The sequence below is a fragment of the Pan paniscus genome, chromosome 1 (genome assembly GCF_029289425.2).
Source record: "Pan paniscus chromosome 1, NHGRI_mPanPan1-v2.0_pri, whole genome shotgun sequence".
NCBI classification, from domain to species: Eukaryota; Metazoa; Chordata; class Mammalia; order Primates; family Hominidae; genus Pan; species Pan paniscus.
In genome coordinates this window covers 151,589,458-151,611,411 of record NC_073249.2, presented here as the reverse complement: position 1 = coordinate 151,611,411, position 21,954 = coordinate 151,589,458, and the positions used below count along the sequence as shown (strand labels likewise).

Here is a 21,954-nt window from a genome sequence, read left to right as displayed (position 1 = left end):
CAGGTTTCCACAGAGAAATGGACCAGTGAGAGAAGAGGGAAGGTTTTCTAAAAATGTGAGATTTATGGGGGGCTGCTTGTGTGTGTGGTTTATTTTCTTAGATTAGAAAAATAGACAATGTGCTTTCAGAAATGAAAACTTCTGTTATGATTACCATTAGAAAGAAATTTGATGGAACATTCTTCCTTGTTTGTTTCAGCTACCCAGGGACATTGCCCACAGCAGCCAGGTTGCTTGGAAAAGGATACCAAACATTGAAGACTTTCTGGGTGTGCCCCTTACTTCGAAAGGTGGAATGATTTATCAGTAGACACTGTGACAAAAATAATCTTAACAATTGGACTGTCTAGCTTTGTAGCAGCTACTCATACCTCAGTCTTCTAATAGCCCATTTATAAGGCATTTTAAAATATAGCTTCTGATAAAATCATTGGTCCAATCTATTCATTATAATTATATTTTTATAACTAGAGTCTTCATGCATTCTAATAAAATGCTGCATAACACTGACATCATGTCTTAAGACATATAATATAAAACTTCCCAACTGCTTATAGCTATCTGTTAGAAAAAGGGGAGGGAAGGCTTCCTTTATGAATTTAAATCTTCTTAAGAATTCTAGTTGGATTACTGCAAAAGTGATATCTAGGTTCCAGTTTAGACAGTAAAATCACACAAAGCAAAGGTGGCCATACTCACTCATTGGGAGTGCCCTTCTGGCCACAAAAGTGGCCCTGGCTGTCTGTAGGATAGGCTGCTCTTCTGGGGTCCCCATGTACCCAGGCTGCAGGAACAAGAAAGGACAAATATGCTATCAGCAAAAGCCAGCTAAAGGCAGTTTGATTTGAGATATTAGAATGCACCACTGCAACACACTAACCTCTCCCCTCAGTCACAGAAGATTATTGATTTTCTTCAAAGAGTAATTTCTTAATGAAAAGTAAAATAAAATATGGATGAACCAGTCAGAAAGCACATTTCTCTTATTCTCTCAGGATTCAGCTGGGTTGTAGCCAAAACATGAGGTAATGCACTTAGAAAATGACATTTATTAAAATGTGAATTAGAGGGCACATTATAAAAGCTCAGTTGGCTAGAAGTCACTTTTTCTAGGGTTCAAAACTAAATGACTTCATAGCAGACCTAATACATTTCCAGTAAATAATATGATGTAATACTTTTGGGTTATGCATAGGTGAAAACCATTAAAAAATTCAAAGGAATGAAACTATAATGCCCAATTCAAATTTACTAGTTCTTTATGATTTCATGTGACATTATAAAGGCAAACAATAGCAACTGCAGAGGCAATATGTAATAAAGACTTACCCTAAGTTCTGTCTGATAATCTCAGAGCTTAATAGAAGTATCAAGTGATCTCAAACTTCATGAAAACTAAGGACTTGATTTTCTATGAAGACAATGGGCTCAAACACATTACCCTTATTTTTTAAGAATTATAAACTTAATTTGAGAGCTAGACCATAGGACCACAGAGAGTAACGTATATCAGGTCAATTAGGAAATGCTTTCTAATTTTAGCTGAATATTTCTAACTTCTCCAATTTGACTAGTACAGTTCCTAAAAATCTGGGAAATGTGCTCAGGTCATCTAATGCTTGCCTCTGAATATGGAAACATATCTCTTTGTCCTTTGCTTCCTTTAACATTTGCCCAGCTATCTCCCTTCCCACATTTATTGGATTTGACATTTCATGTTATAATTCAATCACTCTTATGTATATGGCCTGTGTGACTTGGGAAGATAAAAAAATCAATTCTGTATGAGAATTTCAATATGGAAGAAAAATTTTTCTCAATAATTTTTCTCAATCTAAGCCTGTCTTTTTAGTATCTAGCACTCACAAAAGTCCCCTTTGTCTAATTCTTTCTCCAATGTCATAGAGGCCAAATTGGTTTCATCTTCTAATACCTTCTTATTAAATCTGACTCATTTGGGTAGCTCTCAGCTGCCATATCTTCCCGTCTCTATTTCCCAGAATAAAAAAAGTGGACTACAAATAAGGCATTTAAATAACAAAGTGTTCAATGTGTGATGTCTCCAGACCCTGTATCATTACATTCTGCTTCTATACCTTAGTTTGTCATGTTTTGGCTAAATCTAAGAAAGAGCTTTATTTTACCTATTTTTCTGTAATGTTTTTAAAGCTTTATTCTAAAATGCCTTATTCTTTTTTTGTATACAATTATTAATTCAGAAATGAGCACCCGAAGCATTTGGATTGTTAGATTTTCCCTGAGTGAGTCACTTAATTATTTTGAGTCCTGACTTTCTAATTTGTTACTACAAAATGAGTATAATAATACCTAATCCCACAAGACTGTTGAGAATATAAAAGAAGATAATGAAAATAGAGTGACTAACATGGTGCTTGGCATACAATATGGACTCAGTAATCTTAGTTCTTGTCTTATTTGGGTTTCCCCAAAAGCAAAATCTAAGACAAGAGCTTTGATGCAGGTGGTTTATCTGGGAGGTGATTCCAGGAAGCTTAAATAGGTATAAGGGAGATGAGACGGAAGGGAGCAAAGCCAATCAAGTGCATGTTAATGAGTGGAATACTGTTGCGGGCAGCTGGGGCTCCATCCCTCTGGGAAACTTCTGCAGAGCCGTGTGGAACATGTCTGTCAGTAGGAATTGTAAAACTGCCCACCACAGCTGCAAAAAAAGTCAGGTGGGTCAAGGGGAAGCAGGGTCAGGTATCCGCAGCATCTGCTATTGTTTTCTTTCCCTTTTTCATCATCAATTAATTAAGCAAATGATTTACTAAATGATCATGATGTGTCCCATACTAGAAGTCATACCAATGTGAATTTATGTTAGAGTTCTCAAGAAATACATGAAAAGGGGAGAATAAGGTTTGTAGAAGGTTTAGAGAACAGGTGAGACTTGAGAAAGACTTTAAAAACTAATTAGGATTTGGACATGTGGCTGGAAGTAGGGAAGGATTTATAGATTGAGGAAATAGTATAATAATAAGATCTTTCATTTATTAATTGCTCACAATGTGACAGCTGTTGTGCTAACTTGATTACACCCATTGTCTCAGCTGAGTCTTATAGCAAGCCTAAAAGGTAGGTATTACTTTCACCTGAATGGTATAGATAGCTGCAGCTCAGAGTTTAATTTACTACTCAAAATCACACAGCTTTAAGTGAGATAAACAAGGTATGAACTCAGGTGTGTTGCTTGCTTTCTATTGCCTGTGGTTTTAACCACCAAACTAGAAAGGCGATAATGCTTTCTGCAAAAGGATAAAGCAGGAATGAGCTTGTTAACAGGGGGAAAACAAGGACATCAGCTAAATAAAGATCAGCAAAATGTTCATAATGTAGGAAAAGAGATGACAGGCAATTTTGGAGCTTTTGCCATTTGGAGAGAAAAGCTTCATACTTGTGGCAGGGGGAGAAGGAGCGTATCTGATTGGGAGGGATCTGAGTGTCTGGGGATAAAGGAGAGAGAGATGAAGATGGAAGTGTCAAGAGAAGAATACTCCTTCTTGACTTTCTGGTTTTGAACTGTGGCAGGTGGTTGTGTTTACTGAGCTGCTGCTACACCTCTCCACACAGCCTCTGGCACAGAAGTTGTGCTGCAGATGGTCTGTGTTTGAGCTGAAACATAAAGACTTTGAGCTGAAAGCTACAAAAAAGAGGAAAAAAAGGAGATGGGCAGCAGCCATCATTTTGTCCCTATTAATAAATTAAGGAGCTTCTGACATTTTACTCCCTTTCTTGGAATTTTTCTATTCATGGAACATCCAAAACTATGCTGTCCAATATGGTAGCCACTATCCATGTGTCTATTCAGCACTTGAAATGGCTTCTCCAAATTGGGACTTACTGTAAGTGCAAAATACACATCATACTTTAAAGACATTATAAACAACAACAAAGAAGAATATCTTAATTTTTATATTGGTTACATTTGAAATATTTTGTTATATTTAAGTAAATAAAATATATTAAGTTATTATTAAAATTATTTTCACCTGTTTCCTTTTATGCTTTTAAATGTAGCTATCAGAAAATTAAAACTTACACATATAATTCACTTTATATTTCTCCTGGACAGGTCTGTTCTAGTAGAAAGAACAGTGTCAAGGGCTTCTTTAAGGTGATTATGAGTGCCATAACGTCACCAGTTTGTATGACAGTCATTCTCAAGCACATCATACCCAACACATCCTTTTTATAATAGTTAACAATGCTCCTTGTACAATCTTGAAATAATAGTCACAGATAATATATGCCAAACTCATAATTTCCTTTAAAAAGGCAATAAAATATCCTATGTAATATGAATGAGAAATAATAAAAAATAATTTATAATTAAATAGTATGCACATCAATATGCAAATGCTCAAATGTGACTAAACTGGAAGAGATGTGAGTAGTCAAGTGCTTACACCTAGTAGAATCACTGTGAATGTAGCAGCTTTAAGTGCAGGATGAAATATGTATATTGAATAGGAAAATCAAATACAACAAGTGGTGTGTTTTGAATGATATAATTTTCCTAAATGAACAAATTTTAGCAAATTCTAACAACAAAAAAGTAGAATCTTCTCTCAAATTCCCTTGGTACTTATTGCAATAATGCAAAATAACTTTTATTACTTTATTTTATTTTATATTGTTATTGATATATTATAGTTGCACATATTTTTAGGGTACACATGATGTTTTGATACATGTATACAAGGTTTAATGATCAAATCAGGATAATTGGAATATCTATCACCTCAAACCTTTTTCTTTGTGTTGGGAACACTACAATTCTTGTCTTCAAGCTATTTTGAAATACATAATAAATTATTGTTAACTGCAGTTTCCCCACTGTACTGTCAGATACTAAAATTTATTCCTTTGAATGGCATATTTGTACTCATTAACCAACTTCTCTTCATCTCTCCCTCCCTCATTCCCTTTCCAGCCCCTGCTAACCACCATTCTACTCTGTACCTCCATGAGATCCACTTTTTTAAGCTTTTGTAATGTTAGAACAGAATTTCTAGATTCAAATATGTGAAAACAAGTTTTCACCTACATCAGTGGGACATGGGAAAGTCAAGCAGAAAGTGAGGTGTAGGAGTAAGCCACCTTGAAGGCACATCCTCCACCCTAACTCAAGCCTTCAGTTGACTGCAGCTTTGGCTTACATCATAACCACAACTTCATAAAGAACCTGGACCCAGAACCACCCAACCAAGCCGTTCCTACATTCCTGACCATGGAAATTGTGAAATAAGAAATATTTGTTTTTTAAGTTGCCAAGTTTGAGTGTAGTTTACAATGCAGCAATAGATAATGAATTATTATATAGTTTTTAAAAAATCTTTTTTTGTTCTTCAGAATTTATCTTATAGCTTTTTTACCCTTTGACTTATATTTTGAATTAATGTATAGTATCCCCAAACAGTTTCCTTTTTTTACAACTTATAAAGTGTATGTTTGTATGTATATATACATGTATGTATGTATTTTTATTTCAATAGGTTTTGGGGGAAGAGGTGGTGTTTCATTACATGGATAAGTCCTTTAGTGGTGATTTCTGAGATTTTGGTGCACCTGAGCAGTGTACATTCTACCCAATGTGTAGTATTTTATCTCTCAACCCCTCCCACTTTTTCCCTAGAGTCTTCAAAGTACATTGTATCATTTGTATGCTCTTGCATCCTCATAGCTTAGCTTCCATCTATAAGCGAGAACATACGATGTTTGGTTTTGCATTCCTGAGTTACTTCACTTTGAATGATGGTCTCCAGTTCCATCCAGGTTGCTGCAAATTACATTATTTCATTCCTTGTTATGGCTGAGTAGTATTCCATTGTGTGTGTGTGTATATATATATATATATAATATATAATATATATATAATATATAATATGTAACACCTTTTCTTTATTCACTCATTGATTGATGGGCACTAGGGCTAATTCCATATGATATGGTCTGGCCTTGTGTCCCCACTAAAATCTCATCTTGAATTGTAATCCAAATTATAATCCTCACGTGTTGGAAGAGGGATCTCGTGGGAGGTGATTAGATCATGAGGGTGGTTCTACCATGCTGTTCTCATGATAGTGTGTGAGTTCTCATGAGATCTCATGGTTTTATAAGGGACTTTTCCCCCCTTCACCATGCATTTCTCCTTCCTGCCTCCATGTGAAGAAAGATGTGTTTGCTTCTCCTTCTGCCATGATTGTAAATTTCCTGAGACCTCCCCAGTCATGCTGAACTGTGAATCAATTAAACCTCTTTCCTTTATAAATTACACAGTCTCGGGTGTGTCTTTATTAGCAGCATGAGAACAGAATAATACAATAAATTGGTACAAGAATGGGGTGCTGCTATAAAGACACCCAAAAATGTGGAAGTTACTTTGGAACTGTGTAGTAGGCAGAGGTTGGAGCAGTTTGGAGGGCTCAGAAGAAGACAGGAAAATGTGGGACAGTTTGGAACTTCCTAGAGACTTGGAGGGCTCAGAAGACAGGTAGAGGTGGGAAAGTTTGGAACAACTTAGAGACTTGTTGAATAGCTTTGACCAAAATGCTGATAGTGATATGGACAATGAAGTCCAGGCTGAGATGATCTCAGATGGAGATGAGGAACTTCTTGGGAACTGGATCAAAAGTGACTCTTGCTATGCTTTAGCAAGGAGAATGGCAGCATTTTGCCCCTGCCCTAGAGATCTGTGGAACTTTGAATTTGAGAGAGATGATTTAGGGTATCTGGTGGAAGAAATTTCTAAGCAGCAAAACGTTCAAGAGGATGTGGAGCATAAAAGTTTGGAAAATTTGCAGCCCAACAATGTGATAGAAAAGAAAAACCCATTTTCTGGGGAGAAATTCAAGCCTGCTGCAGAAATTTGTCTAAGTATCAAGCAGCCAGATGTTAACCACCAAGAAAAAGGGGAAAATGTCTCCAGGGTATGTCAAAGACTTGAAAGGCAGCCCCTCTGATCACAGGCTCAGAACCTAAGAGGGGAAATCGTTTCCTGGGCTGGCGCCAGGTCCCCCCCCTGCTGTATTTAGCCTAGGGACTTGGTGTCCCACATCCCAGCCACTCTAGCTGTGGCTGAAAGGGGCCAGGGTATAGCTCAGCCCATTGCTTCATAGGGTGAAAGTCCCGAGCCTTGGCAACTTCCATATGGTGTTGGTCCTGCGGGTGCACAGAAGACAAGAATTGAGGTTTGGGAACCTTCACCTAGATTTCAGAGGATGTATGGAAATGCCTGTATGTCCAGTCAGAAGTTTGCTTCAGAGGTGGAACCCTCATGAAGAACCTCTGCTAGGGCAGTGCAGAAGGGAAATATAAAGTCAGAACCTCCACTGGAGCATTGCCTAGTGGAGCTGTTAGAAGAGGCCCACCATCCTCTAGATCCCAGAATGGTAGGTCCACCAACAGCTTGCATGATGCAACTGGAAAAGCCACAGACACTCAATGCCAGCCAGTGACAACAGCTGGAAAGGGGGCTGTACTCTGCCAAGTCACAGGGGTGGAGCTGCCTATGACCAAGGGAGCCCACCTCTTGCATCAGCGTGACCTGGATGTGAGACATAGAATCAAAGAAAATCGTTTCAAAACTTTAAGGTTTAATGACTGCCCTATTGGATTACAGACTTGCATGGGGCCTATAGCCCCTTTGTTTTGGCCAATTTCTCCCATTTGGAATGGGTGTATTAACCCAATGCCTGTATCCCTATTATATCTAGGAAGTAATTAACTTGCTTTTGATTTTACAGGTTCACAGGCAGAAGGAACTTGCCTTGTCTCAGATGAGACTCTGGACTTGGACTTTTGGGTTAATGGTGAAATGAGTTAAGACTTTAAGGAACTGTTGGGAAGGCATAATTGTGTATTGAAATGTGAGAAGCATGTGAGATTTGGAAGGGGCCAGGGGTGGAATAATATGGTCTGGTTCTGTGTTCCCACCAAAATTTCATCTTGAATTATAATCTGAGTGTAATCCCCACGTGCTGGGAGTGGAGCTTCATGGAAGGTCACTAGATCATGGGTGCAGTTTCGCCGTGCTGTTCTTGTGATAGTGAACAGCAAGTGAACCATACAGATCATGAGATCTAATGGTTTTTATAAGGGGCTTTTTCCCCCTTTGCTCTGCACTTCTTCTTCCTGCCGCCATGTGAAGAAGGATGTGTTTGCTTCCCCTTCCACCATGATTGTAAGTTTCCTGAGGTCTCCCCAGCCATGCTGAACTGTGAGTTAATTAAACCTCTTTCCTTTATAAATTACCCAGTCTTGGGTATGTTTTTATTAGCAGTGTGAGAATGGGCTAATACACCATATTTTTGCATTTGCGAATTGGGTGACTGTAAACATGCATGTGCAAGTATCTTTTTCGTATAATGATTTCTTTTTCTCTGGGTAGATACCCAGTAGAGGGACTGCTGGATCAAATGGCAGATCTACTTTTAGTTCTTTAAGGAATCTCCACACTTTTTTCCATAGTGGTTGTACTAGTTTACATTCCCACCAGCAGTGTAAAATATTCCCTTTTCATCACATCCACATCAGCATCTATTTTTTTTTATTATGGCCATTCTTGCAGGAGTAAGGTGGTATTGTGTTGTAGTTTTGATTTGCATTACCCTGGTAATTAGTGATCTTGAGCATTCTTTCATGTGTTTGTTGGCCATTTGTATATCTTCTTTTGAGAATTGTCTATTCATGTCCTTTGCCCACTGTTTGATCAGATTCTTTGGTGTTTTTCTTTCTGATTTGTTTGAGTGTTTTGTGGATTCTGGATATTAGTCCTTTGTCAGACACATATTTTGTGAAGAGTTTCTCCAACTCTGTGTGTTGTCTGTTTACTCTGCTGATTATTTCTTTTTCTGTGCAAAAGCTTTTTAGTTTAATTAAGTCCCATCAATTTATCTTTGTTTTTTTGTCACATTTGCCTGTGGGTTCTTGGTCATGAACTTTTTGTCTAAGCCAATGATCAGAAGAGTTTTTCTGATGTTATCTTCTAGAATTTTTATGGTTTCAGGTCTTAGATTTAAATCTTTGATTCATCTTCAGTTGATTTTTGTATAAGGTGAGAGATGAAGATCCAGTTTTATTCTTCTACATATGGCTTACCAATTATCCCAGCACCATTTGTTGAACAGGATTTCCTTTCCCTACTTTTTTTTTGTTTGCTTTGTCGAAGATCAGTTGGCTATAAGTATTTGGCTTTATTTCTGGGTTTTCTATTCTGCCCCATTGGGCTATGTGCCTATTTTTATAGCAGTACAATGCTGTTTTGGTGACTATGGCCTTATAGTACGGTTTGAAGTTGGGTGATGTGATCTGTGATCCCTTCAGATTTGTTCTTTTTGCTTACGCTTGCTTTGGTTATGCAGGCTCCTTTTTGATTCCATATGAATTTTAAGATTGTTTTTTCGACTTCTGTGAAGAATAATGGTATTTTGATGCGAAATGGCCTAATCTGTACATTGTTTTCAGCAGTATGGTCATTTTCACAATATTGATTCTACCCATCCATGGGCATGGTATGTGTTTCCATTTGTTTCTGTCATCTATGATTTCTTTCAGCAGTGTTTTGTAGTTTTCTGTGTAGCGATGTGTCACCTCCTTGGTTTGGTATATTCCTAAGTATTTTGTTTTTGTTTTGCAGTTATTATAAAAGGGATTGAGTTCTTGATTTGATTCTCAGTTTGGTCACTTTGTGTATAGCAGTGCTACTAATTTGTGTACATTGATTTTGTATCCTGAAACTTTATTTATTTATACTGAATTTATTTATCAGTTCTAGCAGCTTTTTGGATGAGTCTTTAGGGTTTTCTAGGTAGACAATCATATCATTGGTGAACAATGACAGTTTGACTTCCTCTTTACTGATTTGAATGCCCTTTATTTATTAATGTTGTCTGCTTACTCTGGATAGGACTTCTAGTACTACATTGAATAGAAGTGTTGAAAGCAAGCATCCTTGTCTTGTTTCAGTTCTCAGGGGGAATGGTTTAAACTTTTCCCAGTTTAGTATAATGTTGGCTGTGGGTTTTTCATAAATGGCTTTTATTACCTTAAGGTGTGTCCCTTATATGCCAATTTTGCTGAGGGCCTTAATACTAAAGGAATGCTGAATTTTATCAAATGCTTTTCCTGTGTCTATTGAGATGATCATACAATTTTTGTTTTTAAATCTGTTTATGTGATGTATCACATTTATTGACTTGCATATGTTAAATCATCCCTGAATCTCTGGTATGAAACCCACTTGATCATAATGTATTATCGCTTTGATGTGCTGTTGGATTCAGTTAGCCAGTGTTTTGTTGAGGATTTTTGCATCTATGTTCATCAGGAATATTGGTCTATAGATTTTTTGTGTGTGTTATGTTCTTTCCCGGTTTTGGCATTAGGGTGATACTGGCTTCATAAAACGATTTAGAAGGTTCCCTCTTTATCTTTTGGAATAGTGTCTATAGGATTGGTACAACTTTTTCTTTGAATGTCTGATAGATTCATCTGTGAATCTGTCTGGTCCTGGACTTTTTTCTTGTTGGCAATTTTAAAATTATCATTTCAATCTTGTTGGTCTGTTCAGAGTTTCTATTTCTTCCTGGTTTAATCTAGGAGGGTTGTATATTTCCAGGAATTTATCCATCTCCTCTAAGTTTTCTAGTTTGTGCACATACAGGTGTTCATAGTAGCCTTAAATAATCTTTTGTATTTCTGTGATATTGGTTGTAATTCTCCCATTTTGTTTCTAATTGGATCTTCTCTCTTCTTGATTAATCTCACTAATGGTCTATCAATTTTGTTTATCTTTTCAAAGAACCAGCATTTTGTTCCATTTATCATTTTTTGTGTGTTTCAATTTTATTTAGTTCTTCTCTGATGTTATTTCTTTTCTTCTACTGGGTTTGGGTTTGGTTTGTTCTTGTTTCTCTAGTTCCTTGAGGTGTCTATTTGTGCTCTTTCAGACTTTTTGATGTCAGCATTTAATGCTATGAAGAGTCATCTTAGCACCACTTTTGCTGTATCCCAGAGGTTTCATTAGGTTGTGTCACTATTTTCGTACAGTTCAAATAATTTTTTTAATTTCCATCTTGATTTTATTGTTGACCCAATAATAATTCAGGAGCAGGTTATTTAATTTCCATGTATTTGCATGGTTTTGAGAGTTCCTTTATGAGTTCATTTCTGATTTTATTCTACTGTGGTTTGAGGGAGTACTTGATATAATTTTGATTTTCTTAAATTTATTGAGACTTGTTTTGTGGCCTATCGTATGGTCTATCTTGGAGAATGTTCCATGTGCTGTTGAATAGAACGTATATTCTGCAGTTGTTGGGTAGAATTTTCTCCAAATATCTGTTAAGTCCATTTGTTCTAGGATATAGTTTAAGTCCATTGTTGCTTTTTGACTTTTTGTCTTGATGACCTGTTTAGTGCTGTCAGTGGAGTGTTGAAATCCCCCACTATTATTATGTTGCCATCTAATTCATTTCTCAGGTCTAGTAGTAATAGTTTTATAAATTAGGGAGCTCTAGAGTTAGGTGAATACATATTTAGAATTGTGATATTTTCCTGTTGGACTAGTTCTTTTATCATTATATAATGTCCCTCTTTGTCTTTTTAAACTGTGGTCACTTTAATGTCTGTTTTATTTGATATAAGAATAGCTACTCTTGCTTGATTTTGGTGTTCATTTTCATGGAATATCTTTTTCCACCCCTTTACCTTAAGTTCATGTGAGTCCTTATCTGTCAGGTGAGTCTCTTGAAGATAGCAGATGGTTGGTTGGTGAATTCTTGTCCATTCTGCCAATCCAAATCTTTTAAGTGGAGCATTTACATCATTTACATTCAATGTTAGTATTGAAAAGTGAGGTACTCTTCTATTCATCATGATAGTTGTTGCCTAAATACCTTGATTTTTTTCATTGTGTTGTTTTATAGGTCCGTTGAGATTTATGCTTTAAGGAGGTGCTATTTTGGTGTATTTTGAGGATTTGTTTCAAGATTTAGAGCTCCTTTGAGCAGTTCTTGTCATGCTGGCTTGGTAGTGAGAAATTCTCTCAGCATTTATTTGTCTGAAAAAGCTTGTATCTTTTTTTTCACTTATGAAACTTGGTTTTGTTGGTTTTGTTTAAGGAGCCTAAAGATAGGACTCCGGTCCTTTCTAGCTTGCAGGGTTTCTGCTGAGGAATCTCCTGTTAATATGATAGGTTTTCCTTTATAGGTTACCTGATGCTTTTGCCTCAGAGCTCTTGAAATTCTTTCCTTTGTCTTGACTTTAGATAACCTGATGTATATGATAATCTTTTTGTGATGAATTTCCCGGTTGTTCTTTGAGCTTCCTGTATTCGGATGTCTATATCTCTAGCAAGGGCAGGGAAGTTTTCCTCGATTAGTCCCTCAAATATGTTTTCCAAACTTTTAGATTTCTCTTCTTCCTTGTGAACACAAATTATTCTTAAATTTGGTTGTTTATCATAATCCCAAACTTTTTGGAGGCTTTGTTTTTTTTTAAATTATTTTTCTGTCTTTGTTGGATTGGGTTAATATGAAAGCCTTGTCTTTGAGCTCTGAAGCTCTTTCTTCTACTTTTTCAATTCTGCTGTTGAGAATTTCCAGGTATTTTGTATTTCTCTAAGTGTGTTCTTCATTTCCAGAAGTTGTGATTGTTTTTTATTTATGCTGTCTATTTCTCTGGAGATTTTTCTGTTAATATTCTGTAACTTTTTTTGATTTCTGTAAGTTGGTATTCACCTTTCTCTGGTGCCTTCTTGAGTAGCTTAATAATTGACCTTCTGAATTCTTTTTTTTTTTTTTTTTTTTTTTTTTTTTGGCAATTCAAAGACTTGGTTTGGATCCATTGCTGGTGAGTTAGTGTGATCTTTTGGGGATACTAAAAAACCTTGTTTTGTCATATTACTAGAATTGTTTTTCTGGTTCCTTCTCATTTGAGTAGACTATGTTGGGGGAAGATCTGGGGCTCAAGGGCTGCTGTTCAGATTATTTTATCTCACAGGGTGCTTCCTTGATGTGGTGCTCTTCTCCTTCCCCAAGGGATGGGGCATCCTGAGAGCCAAACTGCAGTAGTTGTTATTTCTCTTCTGAGTCTAGCCACCCAGTGGAACTAAAGGGCTGTGGGCTGCTACTGGGGAGTGTCTACGAAGAGTTCTGTGATGTGATCCATCTTTAGGTCTCTCAGCCGTGAATACCAGCACCTACTCTGGCAGAGGTAGTAAGGGAGTGAAGTGTACTCTCTGAGGGTCCTTGGTTGTAGATTTATTTACTGCCCTTATTTTGTATTGGCCTCCAGCCGAGAGGTGATACTTTCAAGACAGCATGTATAGGAAGGATACAAGCTTGCTCTAGGGTTGTGTGGATAAGTATTCAGGTTTCTCGGGAGCTGGATGGGGCCATGGAGCTTCCAAGAGGTTGTGTCCTTTGTCTTCAAAGGTTTTTGGCTGTCTCACAGAGCCTCAGCAGCAAGCCCTAAAAAAACTTTTATATTTGAAGGAAATAATTTCACCATCTTTCTTTTTTCAAATTAAATATTCATAATAATTAGGAAACACATCTTTTCTATTTAATTTATTATGTGTTAAGCTTATAGCTACACTTTCTAGGATTTTAATATTTTTCAGTCCTCACTGTATGATTTAACACATGGAATCCTAAACTTGATTTAAAATATTCCCTAAGACCTAAACTATTACACAGTATCTGACATCTATTTACCTTAGTTCTTAAAGTAAACATGAAAAACTTTATTTTAAAATTCCAGTCTAGAATATGATCAAACTCCTTTCATTCATTCATTCATACTGAATTGTCAATTGTCACATTTCTATATATTTGGTCATTCATGAATGAATGATATAGGCACACATAAACTCTGAAGATATAGAGATGAATACATCTCATATTTAGTATAATACTATTTCTCAACACATTCTTCCTAGAGAAACTATATATGATACTGATTGGCAGTGCAGAGGGAAGACAGGTTCTGAAGATTGTTAGTGTATTCTCTTAAGCTCAACCAAGTCATCGCCTTAATTTCAGCTGCTCTTCAAGTTGTTGTCTCTATGCTAGAACAAATCAAAACAGCCTCTGTCGCTTTGGATGCAGCACTAGATCAAACAAATGCTTTCTCCTTTTTCCGATAAGTGGATAACCTTAGGGGCATTTGCTTTTACCTGGTAAGGATAGTACTGCATCTTCACTTTCTTCCCTCAAGGGTATATGACCTTCTAGCTCTTTGCCACAATTTAGGCTACAGGGTTTTGATAATATCCTTACTCCACAGGATGCCACACAGATTCCTTATATTCATAGCATCATGCTGTTAAGATCTGGGGAATAGTGGTTAGCATATAATCTTGATGCCTTATAAAGACACACATGTGCTAATGGATAGGAGAAAAATATGACAATACAGGAGTCTTCCACCTCATTGAAGTTCCTGAGGGGTCCAGTAGTTATATCTTCTCCATAATGAAAGATAAGTTACTGTGTCTTACATTTTCTGCTATTAAAAGGGGTGCAATACTTATTAGTTGTCAGATTTGAGTAGAGCTCAGAGAAATAAAATACTTTTCAGATAATCTAGGCTGCTGTACAAACAGGTGTGTCACTGGGTCTAAAATACCTGTCAGAGAACAAGATGGTTTATGGGGCCTGTGGCAAATGTCTATGAGAGTCACAGTAGAGGTCTCTAGGGTGTTGAAGAAAATCCATGTTTTTTTCAGAAAATAACTATTCTTCTTTTGAGAAATAGCCCCTTGGCCCTGAATGAACACCCAATGACATGAGCTTCCCATCATAATGTTTAAAGGATACTATTCGGTCCATCAAGCCTAGAGGTGGTTGTGCCCAGAAGTACTCCATTCCCAATGGATATGACATTCCTACAATGCTTCAGAAGGTCATAAAGCTCAAGAAAGTTACATAAGAAGAATTCTTACAATAATAATATATTAACTTCTGATGCCAATAGGCATGTGTTAAAGAAACACATACATGAAAAAGTCCCTTTGATCATGGAAATTTAATCATGGAAAGGTACCTTTGATCAACTGACTGAAGAAAAAAAATTAAACCAGATTTATAGACGGCTGTGGAGGATCTCTTAGCATTGACTAGGGTAAATTTTTCTGGTTGTCTACTTTGACCGAAAGAGTAGAAGATCTGAATCATTTAATCTATTCATAGATAGAAGCCAATGATTTGGCTACATTGTCATGGACTACAAAAGAAAAATATTAGACAATCAATGGCCAGGAAGTTTGAGAAATACCTACAAGGGTTGACTTCTAAATGGACCCAGAATTTGAGATACTTTTGTCTCACATAGCTGCTTAGTGAAGCCCCTTCTGTAGAGGTAGTTTTCAATAATCAAGATGGAAACCACTCATTCAATGATTTTGTAATAAAGTAACCATGATAACAGGGATGAAGATTATGTGTGGGTTTTGATAACATGGACTTGTACTCACAAAAGATGACCTGGCTTCTAACAATGTGTATGCAACAAATTTATCAGCATAGATGACCAACACTGAACCCCATTCACCCAGAAGTAGCTGGCATAATGGAAAAGTAGAATAACCCCCTGATGAGCCAGTTATATCCCCTTGTAGCAAACAATGCCCTTCGAGGCTGGGGAGCTGTTTTCTAGAGTATGGCAGGATCCTAGCAGGAGACAGATGTTAAACTCATATAGAATAATTGAGTAGAGTTTAATAAAGAAGATATTTATAAAGGTATGAACAGCGTGAAGGGAAATAAGCAGGAGTTGATGTAGAATCCAGAGATTGGCACCAATAGGGAGCAGTTTCCACCCCTAGGCCTGAAGAGGCCCAGAAGAAGTGACCCAAACCCAGGAGGAGAAGCTGAATGGAGAGAGCTCACTGACAGCACTGACAGGAGCAGGAGTCTTAGGGAGGTGTAGCCAACCTGTTGTGACCCATCAGCAAAAGAGTCAAAGGAAGAAATTCTACAAACTCGCGCTCCTACCTTCCAATCTCATAAAATTGGAAGTCAGAGGACAAGAGAGCCACTTGCTGTAACCCATAAATGCCAGATTCCCAGGGGACAGAGCAGGATGAGGAGAATAAGGAAAAGATTTGGAGGGGAAAATGAAAAACGCCCAGCCCATATTCTGAACAAGTGACCAGCCTATTAAAGAGTGGGACTTCAGATATATACGGCAAGACATTCAGCACTTCATTTAAAAAATATATAAGGTTTTCAGACTTTCTTTAATCAGAATTTACTGCTACATGAAACAGCGATAGCAAAGAGCAAGAAGATACACCCAAATTTCAAGGTCTATGAATTGGAAGGAGAGTAGGATGTAAAAGATGGGACAAAGCATATCCTTAAAACAGATTTGCAGAAAATAGACACAGAATTGAAGAAAACAGAAAAACAACCAAATTACCAAGAAATGGAAATAGGCTTTTTATAACACCTGTGGGTTTTTGTTTGTTTGTTTGCATTTGACTTTTTGCCGATTACTTTAATACGCTTATTTTTCTGATTATTCTAAGTGGATGCTAGACCACCACTATTCAAGATTTTATTTAAGATTTTGATTCACATTAGAAGATAAGTTTTTCATTTTCATTTTAAAGGTAAGGAAGTATTTGAAATAATGAGGACAAGAGTTTATGGGGTTTTTTCCTTCATTCATTGTACAAATAATTTCTTCATTCATTCTACAAATATTGTTTAAAGTGCTTCCTCTGTGTCAGCACCAAGCTAGAACCTGGGAATATAATGGACCTTGCTCTCCCAAAGCCTACAGTCTGTTGGGAGAAATAGATTTTAATGAATTAACTGCACAAATAAATGTAAAATTCCAATTCTGACACGTGCTACAAAGGAATCATGAAGAACATGATTCACAGGGGCAGATGATCACATGACGGAGGTCAGGGATGATGTTTCTGAAGAAGTGATTCAGGAGCTGAGACCTCAAAAACGAATAGAGGCCCAAGAGGCTTCCAGCAGATGAACAACATGGACAAAGGGCCTGTGAGGGGTGGGAGTGTGATGGGTACTGAGGACAGAAAGGAGACCAGTGTGGTGCTTACACAGAAAGCAGGGTAGGCCGGGCACGGTGGCTCACGTCTGTAATCCCAGCACTTTGGGAGGCCAAGGCGGATGGATCACGAGGTCAGGAGATCGAGACCATCCTGGCTAACATGGTGAAACCCTGTTTCTACTAAAAAATACAAAAAATTAGCCAGGCGTGGTGGCGGGCACCTGTAGTCCCAGCTACTCGGGAGGCTGAGGCAGGAGAATGGCGTGAACCTGGGAAGTGGAGCTTGCAGTGAGCCGAGATCGCGCCACTGCACTCCAGCCTGGGTGACAGAGTGAGACTCTGTCTCAAAAAAAAAAAAAAAAAAAAAAAGAAAGCAGGGTAAAGCAAATTTCAGATATGGATGGAGAGTTAGCATCTTAGGATTTTCTATGATGAACTACAGGGAGATTTTTTTTAGTTGTTAGTGTCAGCTGTGAATTCCCTGGTAAAGGTTCTGTTCAGGCAGGTCCTTATCTTCCTATTCAAATTTTCTTGGACGAGGTTGAGGCCACCCCCTATTCAGTGTTTCTGGTCTTGTCTTTACTTGCTTAACTGTGGTTCTATAATTAGCCACATCTTCTTGCTTTATATGAAGCAGCTCTCATGGTTCCTAAAAATCGATACAATGTATTGTATCTGAAAATGTTACATGTAATACTCATTAACATCTACTAGTAAATAACACTTTTTTGGGAGACCCATGAAATCCTTTGAGGTTTTTCTGGCCAAAGAATGAAATATTGCCTAAAATAATTTTATTTACTCCATAGTATAAGCATTAACTGAAGGAAAGAACACCAACTATTTAGGTATGGATTATGATAAAGAATACACTCCCCTTTTTAGTCTATACATAATAGAGACTAATTTTTTTAATTACTGAAGATTGACAATGGCACTGCAGCAAAGTGACCCATATCAGTCTCAGAGGGGCAAGACTGAAGATAATAGATTGTTGATGATCTTTGCAGAAGAATACTTGCCTTTCATTTATCCCCCAAACTGTTATTGGATACTCGCTGTTTTAAGCCCAACTCAGTGTGGAATTAGAGGAGGCAGGAGGGGAAGGAGGAAGAGAAAAGCATTAGTTGAGGATCATGGGGTTCTGGTCTACCCCTCTCTCTGTAACTTTCATTACTTATTCCTCATTTATTGTTTTTATTAAATAAAATACAGTATAGTGTAGTGTTCAAGAGCACAGGCTCTAGAATTAAATTACTTGGGTTACGTTGGTGAATAAAACCAATACAAATCTGGTTCAGTCATCTTTTTTCTTCATTATCTCACTGTTTTAGAATAACTTTAAAACACCACTTTAAGTGAAGCTGACTCATGTTTGTGCAGGTGCACATGTGCTTCATGTGTGCATAAAACAGAGAAGAGAGAAGAGAAATTATTTGTAAAAGAATTCTATTAGGGAAATTCATAGCAGATAACCAAAGATTGGTAAGAGATGGTGAAAAATTTATTCAGGCAAATTATCTTTTCACTCATATCGAGGAAATGCATGTTTCTGAAGTACCAGGAGCGAGTATTATGATCTAACATTATCTCTCATTTTCAAACATTTGCAAAGCATGTTCTTGTTGTGCTCTAGGGTTGAGTCAGGAGTTGCAGCCATTTAAAAGCCCTCTGTCAAGGAGAAAATGTGATTAGACCAACTGCTTGCACTGACACTTAAAAATTAACTGCAAATCTGTTTGGGGCAGGGAAGGCATTCCCTAAACACTTGCTGGTTGGGAATGTTGGCTTTCGAATCATTACTTCGTATCCCTTAAAGGTACATTTTAACTGTTTTAATATGTGAGGAACAGGCCTGCCAAATTGTGCTTATGGCTTTTTAACACAAGCAATTTACAAATGCAATGAAGCAGATAATAGGACACATGATACCAAATTTGAAAATCTGTGTTGATGACACCGCTGCTATAGAAACATTTTTGGAAGCAGTCCTGTATCTTGTTGCTTAGATAAGAAAAATGTTGTTTGTCATTTCACAGGTGGCCTCTTCTACCCAATGGTGAGTTTAGGGTCATGTCCTTGAGCACAAATCAATCCCTCTCATGATAACAATACTCCACTTAAAATCATCTACCATGAATGCACTCAACAAAGTAAACAGTAAAAAACTCACTCAATACTAAAATATCTGCTCAAGTAACAGTGAAAACTAAATGCTTTCTTTTTAAAATGAAGACTTCCAAAATAAAAGGAAGTATAGGTTTGTAATTTAATTTGTAAATATTTATATATTTGTAAAAAATGCAAAAGGACATTTAATACTAATTCTGGTTATAAATACAATGATAACATTTTTCATTAAGAAAAGGTTCCTGGAACAATTTGAAAAACAATAGAACTGGAATTTCTAAAAATTCTTACTTTTTAATTGGGAGATATGATTTTACTTGGCTAAAACAATGTTTCCAAGCTGTGATCTGATAGGTTCACTTATTTCCAAAAGTAGATTAACAGCACAATGTAATTTCCAGTTATACTCATTGCCAATTGCCAGTTTCCTCTTGCAATGAATATTGTGGTCACACCACCAAGTTCCCAAATTAGAACAACAGGATGCCTAGTGAGGTACAGATGGTTATTATAAAAAAGACAAGATATAAGCGTTGAGGAGATGTGGAGAAAAAAGGAATTCTTGTACACTGTTAGTAGGAATGTAAATTAGTATAGCCATTATGAACGATAGCATGGAGGTCACTCAAAAAATTAAAAATAGAATTATCATTGATCCAGCAATCCCACATCTGGGTATTTACCCAAAAGATTTGAACTCAGTATGTTGAAGAGATATCTGTACTCCCATGTTCATTGCAGCATTATTCACAATAGCCAAGATTTGGAATCAATTTAAGTATCGATCAATAGTTGAATGGATTAAGAAATTATAGTGTATGTGTGCTTGTGTATGTGTGTGTGTATGTATACATACATACACATGTACACACAAAATGGAATATTTTCAAGCCTTAAAAAAGAAAAAAATCCTGCCAAGTTGTGACAGCATGAGTGAACCTAGAGGACATGATGCTAAGTGAAATAAACAAGACATAGAAGAAAAGTATTGCGTGATCTCCTTTATATGTGAAATCTAAAATACTCCAACTCATAGAAGCAGAGAGCAGAACGGTAGGTGCCAGGATCTGGGGGTGTGGGAGAAATTAGGAGATAATGGATAAAGAGTAAGAACTTTCAGTTATAAGATGAATAAGTTCTAGAGATCTGATTTACAGCATTAACTACAGTTAATAATGTATTTTATTCTTGAAATTTGCTAAGAGAATATATCTTAACTGTTCTTTCCAAACTAAAACTCACTTACAAACAAAAGTAACTACGTGAGGTGATATATATGTTAGCCTGACTGTGGAGATCATTACACAAGATATACATATACTAAAATACCAGGTTGTACACCTTAAATATATACTTTTTAAAATGTGTCAATCATAGCTCATAAAGCTAAAAAATTAAATTAAATTAAAAATGTATATTTATGTGTTTATTTATTAGTAAGAGAAACTGTTCACTGCTTCTTTGTATGGACAGAATGAAAAAGTCATCTTGGAATTATCTTTGTTCTTCAGAAGGTCACTTGAGTGACTTCTCTTAGTTATGAAAATATGCTTTCTTCCTTCCTCATGTTTATTGGGATAGAGGAAGACTAATTTGCTTTAAGAGAAGGAAGAGATAAGACCTCAAACTTTTCTCCCTGAGATTTTAATTTAGGATAGATCAGATTGACTCTGAACTAGGTTTGCTGGACAAAAAGGATAAAAATACCCTCAAAGGGAACTTACTATGGAGGAAGAGACTGGGCTGGGGTCCTAGGCTTAAAAGCAGGGCCTAAGAGTAAGGGCTGGTTCTGATCAACCAAGAAGCCAGTTTGGATGCAGCCATTCTGACCCTTGTCATGCTTTGGGAACCAATGTTTGAATATTGGTGAAAGACTTAAAAAGCAGTAGTCTTGGATTGGGAAGCCACTACAGTAGTGGGAAGATTAAGATGAGCAATGGACTATGAAATGTACTAAATGGCACAACCAAAATGTCAGATCTCCAGAACAATACAAAGTCTCTACACCTAGAAACTGGAAATCAGATTGCTCCCTCCTTGGTGTTTTGGGAAAGTTTAGTCAGGAAAGAGTGTGATGTGCTAGATTTCCTTAAGTAATAAATGAAAAAATAGATGTGACTGTATTATTGCCCCAAAACAATAAACATATAGTTTGATATCAAAAATGATGAGGTAAATTTTGACTACTTTATTATTAACTATTTTGTTTATTCTCTACCTTATTCTACAAAGGATTAAGGCTGAATATGAAAATTTAGCCTTATGTAATTATGTAAACTTCTTTCTTTCTCTACTTGGTATTTTCAGTTCCACTGTCTCCAGTCTCCAGTCAAGCCATGATGCCATTCCTTTAATCCTTTGTACTGATCTATAAATTATCTGCATGTCAAGGCTCTTTACTGCTGTGCTTTGGCTTGGTTCATTTCTCTATTAAAGAAGCAATCACAAGCCTGACCGTATTCAAGGGGAAAGGATTGCAGATCCTACTTCTCAATGGGAAAAATGACAAAGAATTTGCAGCCATGTATTAAGGCTACCATAGTCCACCCTCTAGCCAGTTTTTCTTCTTTTTTTTTTTTTAACATTCCCTCCAAATGTAAATACACTTATCTTCTCTCAAGATCCCCAGAAGCTTCATCCAATTACCTCATCAGGCTCTGGCTTAAGGTCTAGATCTCATCACCTAAGTCAGGTCCAAGTGTGGACAAGGCTCAGCAGGGTTAGCTACTTTCCTGAGGATGATTTTTTTTTTAGCTAGATCATTGAATTCAT

General features: G+C 36.8%; 1 protein-coding gene across 17 annotated transcripts in view; it reads right to left on the bottom strand.

Annotated features, from left to right (window-relative positions):
- The window catches only part of SLC44A5 (solute carrier family 44 member 5), a 514,570-nt gene that overhangs the window by 72,372 nt on the left and 420,244 nt on the right, over nt 1-21,954 (bottom strand). For all 17 annotated transcript variants that reach the window (XM_055117228.2, XM_055117202.2, XM_055117223.2 and 14 more), the window contains one exon: nt 700-784. In XM_055117228.2, the coding sequence (XP_054973203.2) occupies nt 700-784 (85 nt within the window). The remainder of the gene's footprint in view (nt 1-699; nt 785-21,954) is intronic.